Here is a 15426-nt window from a genome sequence, read left to right on the forward strand (position 1 = left end):
ACTTAGACTCTCTTCTATAATGCAATTTCAGGCAATCAGAATATATCCTAAAATGATTCTTTGCACTGAAGATAAACCACTTGCGGTACCAAGATAACCAAGAATTAAAATTAATACGATGTATTACATATTCTAGTTGATGATTATAGTTAAACTTCATCTTTCAACAAATATTTATTACACACCTACTATGTGATAGGCTAAGTCCCTGACAGAATCTTAGATTAACATCTAAACCACTGGTTCTCAAATTTTTTTTTTTAATAGAACCCTTTCTTCACACACCGTCTTATTCAGAACTCCCAGATTCAAACAGATCACAGAACTGTTCTGTCTAAAGTTTAAGGTAAGGGGGCTTCCCTGGTGGTGCAGTGGTTAAGAATCCACCTGCCAATGCAGGGGACACAGGTTCCATCCCTGGTCCGGAAGGATGCCACATGCCGTGGAGCAGCTAAGCCCATGCACCACAACTACTGAAGCCCCCGCGCCTAAAGCCCATGCTCCACAACAAGAGAAACTACCGCAATGAGAAGCCCGAGCACCGCAACGAAGCGAAGCCCCCACTCACCACAACTAGAGAAAGCCCAAGCGCAGCAACGAAGACCCAATGCAGCCAATAATAAAAAAATTTTTTAATAAATAAATAAAGTTTAAGGTAAGGCTCAGAGCCCTATCTATCTTAGTCTGCTCAAGCTGCCATAACAAGGTGCCTGCCACAGACTGGGTAGCTCAAACAACAGAAATTTATTTACCACAGTTCTAGAGGCTAGGAAGTCCAGGACCAAGGTGCCAGCCAATTCAGTTTCTGGTGCAAGCTCTATGCTGGCTTGCAGATGGCCACCTTCTTACCTCTCAGCAGATAGAGGGGAGATCTCTGGTGTCTCTCCTCTGATAAAGCCACCAGGTCTACTGGATCAGAGCTCCACACTTAGGACCTCTTTTAACCTTAACCACCTCCTTAAAGGCCCAGTTTCTAATATAGTCACATGCGAGTTTAAGGCTTCAACATACAAATTTGGGAGGGATGCAATTTAGTGCATAGCACCATCTACTGAACCTTCTCCTTGATCTAGGCCCAGGGACACATGGATGAAAAGACTAAAAACCATCTAATTAGACAACTTAATTTTACATAAAAGAAAACAGGGGTGTAAGGAGGTTAAATGACTTGCCCTAAGTCACACCACCAGTCAGTCACAGAATTAAGACCACAAGCCAGGTCCCTTATGTCCTCCTTTCTACCAAACTTTCTCTCATAATATTCTACAATTGGTAGTAAAGTCACCATGTACTCTTCTGACTTGAATCGTCAATGAGATGCACAAGACATCACTAATCACCAGACCTGCCACATGAACTCCAAACTAATATATCCAACGTCTACTCAACATCTATAGGTGGGTGTCTAACATATATCGTGTTGAAAACCAAACTCCCTATTTTCTTCTCCAACACCTGCTTTAGCAGATTCTTCCAGGTGTTCAGACCAAAATACTACAGTTATCGGTGACTCTACCTTTCCCCACATCTTTTATTCAATCCCTCAGCACATACTGTTAGGTCTATTTTCAAAACATCCAAATTTCTTTTTTTGGCCACACCATGAGGCATGTAGGAATCTTAGTTTCCCAACCAGCGATCGAACCCATGCACCCTGCATTGGGAGCGCAGAGTCTTAACCACTGGACCGCCAGGGAAGTCCCAAAACATCCAAATTTCTATAATAAAATATTGGAGAAAAAAAAATTCAGAATCTGGCTAAACCACTTTTTACCACATCTACTGTCACCATCATGGTCCAAGCCCCCAATATCTCTCTCTTGGATTATTACAGGAACCACTTAACTGGTCTCCCTGCTTCTATCACTGGCTCCTAGAACTTACTCTCAACATTGTAGCTAAGTTATAGCCTGTGTGAGATCATGTCACATCCCTACTAAAACAGCTTTCCAGTAGCTTCCCAACTCATGCAGAGTAAAACCCAAGGGTTTAATAATCTCCTCGTGATTACACTACAATTACCTCTCTAAAGGCATCTCTAAACATACTCCCACTCTCTCATTCCACTCCAGCCACACTACCCTCCTTTCTGTTCCTTAAGCATGTTTGCCTCCCTCACCCTCCTTCAAATGCCATTTTTATTAGCAATGCTTTCCCTTACCACCCTAATTAAAAGAGCAAATTCCCTCATCCCATTCTCCTTCCTTGCTTTATTTTTCTCTATAGAATTTACCACCATCTGACATATTATATACTAGCTTACCTGTTATCTATCTATCCCTAGCTCCATAAAGACAAGAGGTTTTATCTGCTGTGTTGCTGTATTCCCAGCACCTAGAACAGTGTTTAAATGCTCAATAAATATTTGTCGAATAAATGAGTGAATGTATGAATGAATAAAGTCATAAAACTAACTGGGCTTCAAAAGCTCATCTTGGGACTTTCCTGGTGGTCCAGTGTTTAAGAGTCTGCACTCCCAAGCAGCGGGAATGGGTTCAACCCCTGGTGGGGGAACTTAGTTCCCACATGCCGTGGCACACAACCCCCCCCCAAAAAAAAAAAAAAAGAAAGAAAGCTCATTTTGTCTGACACCAGAGCCAGAAAGCTATCAAAAATAAGGTTTTTCCTTCTTGACAGAATAGTACAGTGAATTAAAGTCAAAACATCTGGGATTAATGTAGATTCTAGGGCCAAAAAACAGCAAAGAAAGGGAAAGGGAATGAGATCCAAACAGCCTTTGAGTCATTTATAGACCTATGACTGCAATTTCTAGCCACATAATCCTTTCCAGCTGAAAATGCCCAAAGACTTAGAAAAGAAAGATACAGAATGATCGCTTACATTAAAACAAACAAATAAAATTAACCATAGGCCTATCTATTTACATTTATGTATAGAAATGTACAGTAGTAAGATAGGAAAGCTTCACATAAAACTGTGTCAGGGCAAAAGGGACTACTGAAATGGGATGTCACTTTTACTCTATATTGTCTGTACTGTCAGTATCTTAGACAACAAGAGTATATTCATGTTTTATTTAGACAAAATGAAGCTCTTCAACCTACTTCCTCAAAGATAACCACTGATTAAATTTGTTGTGTATTAGATTTTCTTCCTACATAACCAGACAGACATATAGATATAAATTTTAAAAAGTAAGTTAAATGATAGGAATTCTGTTTCCAGGAAAGTGGAATAGACATGCTTCTCCCTACTCCTCCCCCTAAGTATAACTAAAAATCCCAAATGTTACATACAAAATAAATGTAAGAGGATCCTAAAAGGTGGAGAAAAGCAGACTCCAGGACCCAGTGAGTGATGTGCTTGCAAGCTCCCTGGGTTTCCTTTTTAAATCTCATATAACCCAAACATAAAGGTGAACAAGTCAGTAACCCAGAAACAGCAGTGGGTACAGACCAAAAAAAAAAAGCTCCAATGGGCTGCTCTTTCTAGCCAAGGATCAGAAAAGGGACAGCCTAGCAACACAGAAAACTTTTAGGCAATAATTGCTCTACTCCAGCCAAACGCCACAGAAAACACTATGGCCCCATCCACATCCACATTAGCAAAGACCTAGGCTTCTACCCTCGCCAGGCTGTAATGAGGCACCCGGATCCCACAAATCCTTCCAACAGGTTAGTGCCAGAGAAGGCCAGGTAGAGAGCCAAGACTTTCATACCAGCCAAGCAGTAAAAGATCACGAACAACAAACCACCCCATCCCTGTAGTATCAGTGGAGACCACGTGGGGAGCAGTAACGCAGCATTCCTATCCCTCCTAGCCAGAGATACCTCAGCAGAGGCCTAGTGAGCCAGAATTCATGCTCACTTAGCAATTACAAGGAGCATCCCTCAGGTATCAATGGAAACCAAATGAGGAACCTGGACTTCTACCCCCAAATGGCAGTAAGGATGCGGCAAACGCTCTTTCAGAAGCCAGCCAAAACAGAAAATTTAAATAAGATTCACAATCTCGTAACATAATACTCAATATGTCCAGGTTTCAATCAAAAATCACTCATTGTACCAAGAACCAGAAAGACCTCAAGCTGAATGAAAAAGACAATCAATAAACAGATGCCAACACCAAGATGAAAGAAGTATTTTAATTATCTGACAAAGATTTTAAAGCAGTGGTCATAAAAATGCTTTGAACAAGCAATTATGAGCCCACTTGAAACAAATGAAAACATAAACTCTCAGCAAAAGAAACAGAAGATACAAAGAAAAAGCAAATGGCAATTTTAGAACTGAAAAATAGAATAACCTATTAAATAAGTTAAATGAGATGATATATTCTTGCTTTTTTCACCTAATAACTAATGAAAACCTAAGTCTCTTTATATACACACACATAACATTTTTAAGCAGCTATAGTATTCCACTGTATGAATTAACTATCTTTTAACTAATCCTCAATTACTGAACATTGGTATTGTTTATAATTTTCCACCATTACAAACCATGCATATTTGCATAATTATCTATGTCATAATTATCTCTCATATTTAGTCAATGACATCACTAAAAATCAGACTGCTATGTGAAAAGGCACGCATAGTTTAAATTTTCATACACACTGCCAAATAATCCTCCAGAAAAGTTGTACCAATTATTATACATTCCCACCAATAGTGTATGAGTGTACCATACTTGCCAACAACTGTTACTGTCTCAATGTTTTTCCCTGTTTTCTAATTTGACACGTGAAAATAGAACATTATTGCTATTTTTACATACATTTCTTTATTACTAATATGGTTAATATATTTTCATGTGTTTAAAAGCCAAAAGTAGTCTTTCTTTTGAAAATTACCAATGCAGGTCTTTTATGTATTCTCATTGTTTATCTTACTAATATAACAGAGCCCTTGGTATTTTACAAATATAAGCTGGGTGACATATATGGTGCAAATACATTTTCAACCATTTTGCTGGTTTTTAACTTTGCTGATTTTTTTTTTGCATAAGAGTTTTTAACTGGCTTAGATTTCATTTTAGCAAATCAAATTTAAAGGCTAAATCTTAGTCCCACTAAATTGAAGTACAAAGACATCAACCTGAAGACTTGGTCCCAACTAGTTTTAGAGACAATCAATCATACACACATACACACATATGCACACACACACACACACACACACACCAAAAACAAAAAAACCCACCACTCTCACTACTGGTTAGAGTCTAGAATTAGTCTTTCTGTTCTCATGACAGTAAAGAAGAGGATGCTGGCACCACTAAATACCTATACATTCAATTAACAATGGTCTCCTCCACATACACAGTTTCCCCAGGTGTATGGCTGGACTTCTTACTTCGTTTTTTTAAAATACAATATTCCATTTCCCCATTGGCATTCCACTCCTACTCTGAACCCCAACCTATCTGGCTGGTGACTTGACAACCTACCTTGTAGCCCTCTTATCTACTGGAGGCTGGACCCTTCCCTCATGTCATTCACTGTTATCGGAAACCTATTTCAAAATAACCAAAACTCTGAAAACCAGCAGACTGCCACCTGAAAGCTCATTATTATCACTACCTAGAGATTTCTGCTACCATGCTCTGCCCCTCTTTTGGAGACTGACCTAAATTTACTAAGCTACCTTGAGTATCATAATTTGGACTGCAAGTCCACTCAATTGATCTACTGCTCAGCTGGGACGGAAAACAGAACAAACGCTATGTATTATTCCCGTGTTTTTTCTAGACATCTATTCTCCCTACTTCTTTTCCCCCACCAGCCAGGCACAGGTTCTGGCATTCTTCATCATACAAGGCTACCTGGTTTATGACAAGCAGCACTAGCAATTTCATAAAAAATAAGCACAATCACTGAAACTGTGATTGTAAAAGTCACAAACATAAAATCATAATGAAACAAAAATGGTTTAAAAGGATACCTTTTAATGATGTGAAGGGAAAAAAATTCAGACCACATATCTCTATACATATATACCCTAATGCCATTCCAGTACTTCACAGAATAAAGAATTTATAATTTTTTTAGCCAGTTTACCAGTCCTTTCCATAACTACCAATGTATTAGTCAACGATATTATCTGACATCAATATCCGTAACTATAGCATTAATGCTTAGGGCTAAATTACATTACTTAAATTTTTCATTTTCTTCAGTCTAACATTTTCAAGTCGTTAAGTAATTTCTTTCTTAACTAATTTTATTCACATTCCAGGATACTTCCATGCTAAAATGTAATTTTTTAATTAAAAATATCAGCTCAATAGCCCAAAAATAACTGTATGCTCATCATACACGTACTTAGTAAAGATCACAACCTTAGCTAAAGAAATACAGCACAAGTTCATCTTCAGTTCCTCAGCAATCTATAAACTATACTCCATTGGATTCAATTTTACAAAGCTTCAAAGTATGACCATCCTGAATCAGGAAAAAAACAGCTAAAGAGGATGTTATTAGGTTAACTCAATGGTTCTCAACAAGGGGCAATTTGGCCCCTCAGGAAACATCTGGCAGTGCCTCCAGACATCTTTGGCTGTCACACTGGGGAAAAGAGGAGGGCATAGCCTACTGGTATCTAAGCTAGGCATGCTGCTTAATGTCCTATAACGCACAGGATAGCCCCCTACAAGAATTATCTGGTCCATAATGTCTGTAGTGATGAGGCTGAGAAATACGGGACAACTGATGAAATCTGTATATGAACGGCACTGTACCAATGCTACATTTCCTGAATGCGATCCACTTCATGTGGCTTCATAAAAGAATGACTGTGTTCCCAGGAAGCACATGTCAAAGTTATTTAGGAGTAAAGGAACATGTCTCAACTTACCCACAAATGGTTCAGAAAAAGGTAACTGTATGTATGTAGATAGAAAGAATGCATGATAAAGCTATGAGCCAAAATGCTAACAACTGGTGAATCTGAGTAAAGGGTATACAGAAATTTATTTTATTATTCTTGCAATTTGACATTATATCAAAATAAAAAGTTAAACAAGTATTACCACACCTGTAAATTTCTTTTAACTGGGATATCTGCACAATTTCCCAGTATGTATGTGCAATATAACAAATCACCTTTCTTTCACTCCTTTCCCAAAATAAATAAAACTGTCTTGAATGGATGCTCGTAAATCTGACCCACATAACTCAAGTAAGCATAAACTGAAAAGTAAAATTTCTAAAACGTGAATTGCACAGAAAGAGCTAGAAACATTTAGATGTCTACCAAGGACATGACATTCTTTAGTGTATCACAGTAAAAGTATGACTTAATTCCCTGAATTATATGTTTCATGCTTTCAATGCACACTGAAAACTGCAATCATTCAGAATCACAGAAGATGTGAACACAGTCAGTGGGAAAACATACATAAGAAATGATACAAAAACTTTTTTAAGACTCAGATTTTCAGAAGTTTGACATTAGTTCCAAATTCTTGAAATGTATCATTCTTGTTTCTAGACACTTGTTATTTCAATAATATTCAACAGATAAACAATAACAGTTTTGTAAATATTAACAGTTCACTTCTGGAAAGCAATAATTTAAAATTTTAAAACCAGGAAAAAATTTCGGGCACTTACAGATGTCTGGGACATACTTGACTGCTGTGTGACACTTCCTGTGGGGGATGTAGGTGGTCTTCCACTGGACAAACTTGCCTAAAATAATAAAATCTTTATAATATGTCTATAAAGGCCTGAAGTTAAAAACTTTCTGGTACCAGGATACCATAAAACCACAATAAAAGTCAAAACATCTATTTTACAGTTATTTTACAGTCAACATGGATTAAGCTTTAGCCAAACAGATTAAGAAAAAAAGAAAACACTGAACAGTGAAAACAGAAGACCCAAAGGCTAATCTTGTTTTAATAGCCACAGTCATTGTCAGTTTTACTCTACAGGTCTCAGTCTTCTTTGAAGTGAAATCACTACTCTAATGTTATGAAAACGAAATTGGAGCTATATCAAGTACCAGTGGGTTTCGGTTTCCTTACTCGTATCATGTACACGACGTTATTTAAAATTACACTACCGAGAAGAAGTAACAGCTGGGGATGTGTTTATAACAGAAATAAACCTTTTTTCAGGTTCAGTCAACTGAGATTCTCCTTTGGTGAGGACATTTAAGATTAAATCTCACATACAGTTTAATTTAAATAAACAGTGCAATAATACTGAAGATCTTTTTAAAAACGTAAGCATTTAATCATAAAATCATCCTGTTAGCAGTAGGAATCATATGAGTGGATTTTAGAAAAGTGTACATACATATTTTTATACAGAACATTCCTGGAGGGATACATATTAAACTTTTAGTGGCCACCTCTGAAGAGTGGAAAATAGCAGGGGATATGGAAAAGGAATACCTCTATACTTTACCTCTCATGGTCAATTTTATACTGTTTGTTTTTTTTTTAATGAGTGTAAATTACTTATGTAATTTAAAAAACCTTTTTTGTTAAAATGTAGATAAGATTCATGTAACCCTAACTATTCACTGTTGTACCTAAAATTTTACACACAAAACCATAACATTAGTATAGCATTTCTGCAATGTAGATAAAAAAGCAGAGGGACAAAAGTTAGCAATAGAGTAACACATAAAACACATTCATTTGTTTTTAAACTAACCTCAATCTGGCAGCCTATTATATTTCCTTAAGAAAAAATAATCACAGGACACCTGAAAACTCTAAAATAATACCAACATATTTATTTTCAGGAATTATCTGCAGGTCATGTCAACTTTGGCCTCATAAGTTCTTAATTCAGTTCTGTCTCACCTGAACAGCAGCAAGGCTCTGAAGCTGGGAGCTGCTTAAGTGCTGCTGCTGGAGAGCTGCCGTGTGCAGCATTAAGTGCTGTTGCTGAGCGGCATACATTTGCTGTAGATACTGAGCAGCTGAGCTGGGAGGGCGGTGCAATGCCTGTTGAATTACCTGTGATAAGTCAATTGAACCAATGTCAAACCATAATCTTAACCATAAAATAAAGTATTAAAAAAGCAGCAGTTTAAAATTTCACTACTTTAAGAGAATGGACTTGAGGACATGGGGAGGGCGAAGGGTAAGCTGGGACCAAGTGAGAGAATAACACTGACATATATACACTACCAAATGTAAAACAGATAGCTAGTGGGAAGCAGCCGCATAGCACAGGGAGATCACCTCGATGCTTTGTGACCACCTAGAGGGGTGGGATAGGGAGGGTGGGAGGGAGACGCAAGAGGGAGCGGATATGGGAATATATGTATACATATAGCCGATTCACTTTGTTACACAGCAGAAACTAACACAACATTGTGAAGCAATTACACTCCAATAAAGATGTTAAAAAGGGCTTCCCTGGTGGCGCAGTGGTTGAGAATCTGCCTGCCAATGCAGGGGACACGGATTCGAGCCCTGGTCTGGGAAGATCCCACATGCCGTGGAGCAACTAGGCCCGTGAGCCGCAACTACTGAGCCTGCGCATCTGGAGCCTGTGCCCCACAACAAGAGAGGTCACGACAGTGAAAGGCCCTTGCACCGCGATGAAGAGTGGCCCCCGCTTGCCGCAACTAGGGAAAGCCCTCGCACAGAAACGAAGACCCAACACAGCCAAATATAAAAATAAGTAAAAAAAAAAAGTATAGTATTGTCTAGAGTCTGTGCATGTACTTTAAAAAAAAGTTAAAAAATAAACTAAAATAAAATTTCACTACTTTAATGTTCAATGTCATCAAACTTATTAACATAGTTCTCTCCTAGTTACATATCACTAGGATTCACTAATCTGTACAAATTAAAGTTACCCAGTAGAGGCAATTCACAAAAGGAAAAAGTGCTAAGTAAGCATGTAAAAAGATCTTCAATCTCACTAGTAGTCAAAACTTACAAATTAAGACACTATTTCCCAACTTTCCAATGGATAAAGATTTAAAAGAATACTACTACTACTGGAGAAACAGATACTCTCATACACTGTTAGTAAGAATGTAAACTGGTATAACCATTTTGGATAAAACTTGATAGGATTTGCAGCTTGTGTAGCGAGGATATGTATACCCTGCAAGCATTACGAATATCAATGTAGATCAGTGCCATCCAATACAGCAGCCACGAATCTACTGAGTACTTGCAAGGTGGCTAGTGCAACTAAGGAACTAAGTTTTTAATTTTACTGAATTTTAATTATAATTTAAATAATTAAATTATTTAATTATTTAAATAATTTTAATAATTATAATAATGCCGCTAGTAGCTACTATATTGAACAGAGCAGATATATCTATTAACAAAAAAATTCCCAAATATATCATTAGGTGAAAAAGCAGGTTATAAATAGTGTATAGAGTAAGATACGATTTATATTAAAATATTTTAAAGAATATTCAGGAAAACATTAAAAGACTACTGACGGGTAGCTAGGTTAGAAGTGATTTTTACCTTCTCATTTGTATTTTTCTTTAAATGTCTGAAAATACTTAGCTTCATTATATTAATAACCACTTAAAATTATAAAGCTATTTTTTTAGAAAATTACTAAATAATCACTTTTTAAAATGTTTTTAAATGTCAGATTCAACTGTTTCAAAACAGAATAAAACTGTTCTTCCTAAAAAAAAATTCCTGGTAAAGTGTTAATGACTGTGACTATTGAAAACTATGAACCTGAACTTCATAAATCGATAAGTATAGAAAAGCAAGTATTCTAATAAGAGGAAAATCCTTTATCTGTCCAAATGGTAAGTCAGACTTACCAGTACTCTGCAAACACATCCTAAAGTCACATCATGCCCATGATGACTCTGAAACAGCACCCTAAATCTCAGCATCAAACCAGAGTTTTCAAAGAGCTAAGGGAGTAATAGAGCCATAATCCTACAGCTTGAGCTTCTGAGTCAGGACACCTTTACCACAAACCTATGAATCTCTTTATCCAAATTCCAAGAAAGCATATTTCCTTGTGTTTTTTACCTTTGTGTGTTCGTATCTCAATTCCCCAACAAAAGACTGCTATACCGGGCTTCCCTGGTGGCGCAGTGGTTAAGAGTCTGCCTGCCAACGCACGGGACGTGGGTTCATGCTCCGGTCCGGGAGGATCCCTCATGCCGCGGAGCAGCTGGGCCCGTGAGCCATGGCCGCTGAGCCTGCGCGTCCGGAGCCTGTGCTCCGCAACGGGAGAGGCCACAACACTGAGAGGCCCGCGTACCGCAAAAAAAAAAAAAAAGACTGCTATACCTACTGCAGACTCCTGTCACAAAACCAATGTAGGCTTTTGACACCTAGTTGCAGGGGACTATAGATCTGCATTGTGATTTAGAATCACAACAATATGTCTTTTTCATCAGGTAAATCTACACATGTTCTTCTAATTCCATAACAAAATTCTAAAATCAAACTGAAATAAAAAAATGAATAACCTATTTGGCACATATTTCTGTCAGAGTATAGTAATTTTTTTCTATTGTCAGCACAGTCTTTCATTACGATTCAACACTATACTCATGGGAGAGAGACTCTTTAAATGCAAGTTAAAGATACAGCATATTGTTCTTATTTTGTTCCTATGAAGGAGCAAAGAAGGGGAAGAGGATTCTCAGGACTGAAAAAGAAAGCTGAAAGGTATTAAAGAACTACTTAGGTAGTTCAGTAAATATTGATTTGATTACATTTAAAGGGAAGCAATTCTATGATCTCATAAGAATTAGAGTTAGTGCTATTTGTGAGATATATCTGTATCTACACATCTTCAATAACTTTTTTTTATTAACACATCCAGCTTAGGTAAAGCTAGAGAACAAAATGGCATTTAAAATGTCACATCATCTGTATGCTCAAGCTCTAGATACTCTTCCCTATATCCCTTGCCTCAGAGAAAGGTGAAAAACATTAAAAACACACTCTCCATTCCAGTTTGAATTCTTACTGAACTGACTAGGTCTCCAACAATTCTCATTCTACTCCACAGTAGCTTCAGAATCCTAAGCCACAGAACAGCTAAATAGCCAGTATACTGGGATCTCCACTCTAGAAAAATGTATCAGGGAGATGACTACATCACAAACAAGTAAGTTAGCCATGGCATGCAGGCTCTTCACTGCAGCATGCGGACCCCTTAGTCGCGGCGTGCATGTGGGATCTAGTTCCCCGACCAGGGGTCGAACCTGGGCCCCCTGCATTGGGAGCTCGGAGTCTTACCCACTGGACACCAGCAAAGTCCCAAGGGCACAACTCTAAAGCTACAGTATCAACTAGTTATGTGAGTTTAGGAAAGTTATTTAGCCAATTTACAACATCAGTTTTCCCATTTGTTAAATGGAGAAAATCCATATAAAGAACTTATCAAATGCTTGGCACATAGCAAGTATTCAATATATATTAGCTATTACTGTTTACTGAGTATATATAATGTGCCCCACACAATTCTAGATGCTTCCTTTAATCCTCATAACTAACTAAGCAGGTGGTCTCATCCTCATTTTTCAGTTTCCTGAGGCTCAAGGAGATTATGCCTCTCACCCAAGGCTACATACCACTAATGATAAAGAAAATGGAATTCAAAGAGCACATCAGATTGCAATGCCCATGCCCTTTTCATGCTATACCATATTGCCTCAACCTCCATTATTATACAGGTTAACGACGTAAACTTTATTTTCCCAACTAAGTGAAGAGCCTAAGACTTTTCCTAATTAAATATTCCCTTCCTCCTCTGCCCCTCAGAGCTCTTGAATGGATCCTCCTGTTTAGGGTTCTTAGGCCACTTGGGTTTAAAATGAACCTCTTAACGTATCTACAGAGCTGAACAGATCTGAATAGATCCTAAGTCCATATTTTGGGTTCAAATGTAAAACAATCAGAAAAACCTAGAGCCATTCTTCATGTTGGGGCTCTTGGTTGAGTTTGTCAATGTTGTAGCAGTACCTAGAGACCTTCCAGTTATAATTTTCCCAACATATTGTTTTATAAGCTACACGCTGACAAATGTAGGCCCTCTCAATAGAATGATTATTCAATAACTCTGTTGGTTGTTCCAAACATGAGCAATTCTAACTGTACTCATTTAGAGGGCATCATGTAACCCATTTGAGGACATGAAACAACAGATTCATCTGGCTTAAGCAAAAAGTAATGACATCCTCAGTCTTAGCCTACGCATCATGGTAACTGAAATACCTGTACAGCATGTCGGTCTGAGCCACTATAGACAGAGATCTGTGGTTGCTGCATTCGAGAGGAGGAAGTGGTGATGGTGGTCGTGGTAGTGCTACTGGTTGTTGTCGATACCGAAGATGTTCCAGGGTTTGGTTCACTATCCATAGCTGTACTGTGGTCCTTAAACCTAGCAGATAACACAAAGGATTTATATTGGCAAAAGCATTATCTTACAGTGTTTAAAGAATAATTATTCCAAGAAATCATCAGCAACAGTCTAAATTTCTAAGGCGGCCCTCATTAAATACAAAGAGCACACAGTCACCATAAATACGTGCCCGGGAAAAATACTTCACAAATATATAACATATTTAATGGTTCATACCTACTAAATTTGAATTCAAATGACTCAGGATATGTAACTCAGATAAAGCCTGGCCTAAAGTTACCTTTTTATTGTTGAAGGAAGATGAGTGTTTTGAAACCAAAACAGGTGATGACAGAATACTTAACTACCTAGGAAAATTAAAACTGAAGCAATGTCAGAGTATTAAAATATTTCTTTATATTCTTGTGACCATACTAATTACATATTAAAGTCATTCTTATCTAGACATTAAAATAGGATGCCTATGGACTTGTGTTAGCTTAGTTTAGTAGTTTAGCTTAGTTTAGTCAATTAGCTTAGTTTTTGGTTACCATATATACTTTATTTAAAAATAAGCTCTCTTAGAAAATAATTTTAAAAATAATTTATTAACTCACACTGCTTTCCCTCTAATTATTCTACAACATTACCCTCACTACATGTAATAACTGAGTAATACTCATAAGCACCTTACTCTGACTGGGTAAATAAGAGAAGCAGCTGAAAACAATTTCCCCACTTCCTTACAAAAATCTCTTTTTCACAAATAATAGCTCCAAATTTTGAAAACAGCATAATTATGTCACTTTCCTCATGTACGGACAGTAAAGTGCAGTTTTGTACCACACTGATTCTTTTCCCTACAATATTACAAACTCATTTCACTGCTGTGGTACAAAATTCCACTAAATACAGAATCTGTATTTTAACAAATTCAAACAACATATTAAGTCAATTCTGAGGGGCTTAATATTGTTAGAAACGAGAACTACAGTATTTTTTTGAAGGGTCAGAAATGCACCACAATGGTGAAAAGCACACTTGAGAATACACTGGCTTTATCTGCTTTTCTTACCAGTCTTTTCTTCTGAGAGACAAAACCTGACCCACCTCATAGAAGCAGCATTGACAAGAATGTAACAAGAACACTTTCTACTTCATGAAAAGACAAAGGAATTTGGCACTAACTGTGTATGCACGCACTATTCCCATACGGTGCCCTTTTATGTACAAATTTTCTTTGTTCTTTATATCATGTATGTAAATAGTATTTATGTGCTCTTTCAGGAATCAAGTGGTTAAAAAAAATCCCGATTTAATAAGAGGAAAAGTGAAAGGAAAAGAGTGGGGGGGGGGAGCTGACTCTTACTAATTATTTTGATTAGTAAATGACACATCTTTATGCTTCGCTGGGGGTTTTTTTTTGGGGGGGAGGGCGGTTTGTAGTTTTGCAAACTGCCTTCCAATCATCAAATCACAGCATCATATGGTAACTGTTCAACAGCATACAGACATAGCGGTAGATAAACTTTTTACCAAATTACTACCTGTCATAGCACTTCTGAACCACGTACCAAAGATATGCAAAAAGCCAGCTTAAATTCTGGTCCTTTTACAGTGCTATTCTGCTCAGCCATGTGCCCAACCTCAAACCCTACGGTAAGCAGTTCAGTAACTAACTAAATATGGTCACAGAGAATCCAAATGCGAGACACAGGTCTAAACATCGGTGGGTAGAACTGGCCAAACCAGTGCACTGCATTTGGAAACCTGGCACAAAAGAACAATTTTGGTAACTCCGCCGTCTACGCACAGTTTTGCCTGCAAAATACAAACGGCAGTTCTGCTGCACCAGCGGCCTACCCAGGAAACACTAAGTTTGAGTCGCTAACTAAGCATACCATCACACCGCCACACAGGAATGTGGCCCTCTAGGGCGGCATCAACACTGCTGCCAGAGACCCGAAGGAAAGGAAGATCTTTCCTTGCAGGGTGTTTTCAGCCTCGTCAGACTCGCAACAGACCCCGCCGCTGCAAGGCCGGCGCTGCGACACCTCCTCCAAGCCTCCCGGGGGAGGGCGGTGAGCAGCCCCACGTCTCGCGTTCTCCCACTGAGAAGCAGTGGGGTGGCGCTGGGCGGGGTGG

General features: G+C 38.1%; 1 protein-coding gene across 12 annotated transcripts in view; it reads right to left on the reverse strand.

Annotated features, from left to right (window-relative positions):
* The window catches only part of PHC3 (polyhomeotic homolog 3), an 83387-nt gene that overhangs the window by 67613 nt on the left and 348 nt on the right, over positions 1–15426 (reverse strand). For 10 of the 12 annotated variants that reach the window (XR_003001668.1, XR_003001669.1, XM_024734061.1 and 7 more), the window contains exons 2-4: positions 13155–13320; positions 8781–8936; positions 7576–7653 (exon numbers count right to left, since the gene is read on the reverse strand). Coding sequence is in view for 10 of the 12 variants with exons in the window: in XM_024734061.1 (XP_024589829.1) it covers positions 7576–7653; positions 8781–8936; positions 13155–13320 (400 nt within the window). In the remaining 2 variants the exon portion in view is untranslated. Of the gene's footprint in view, positions 1–7575; positions 7654–8780; positions 8937–13154; positions 13321–15182; positions 15248–15426 lie in introns of those variants that run through there. The other 2 variants (XM_024734056.1, XM_024734055.1) reach the window with 2 other exon arrangements.

The sequence above is a fragment of the Neophocaena asiaeorientalis genome, unplaced genomic scaffold, assembly GCF_003031525.2.
Source record: "Neophocaena asiaeorientalis asiaeorientalis breed wild unplaced genomic scaffold, Neophocaena_asiaeorientalis_V1.1 scaffold280, whole genome shotgun sequence".
Classification (NCBI taxonomy): Eukaryota; Metazoa; Chordata; class Mammalia; order Artiodactyla; family Phocoenidae; genus Neophocaena; species Neophocaena asiaeorientalis.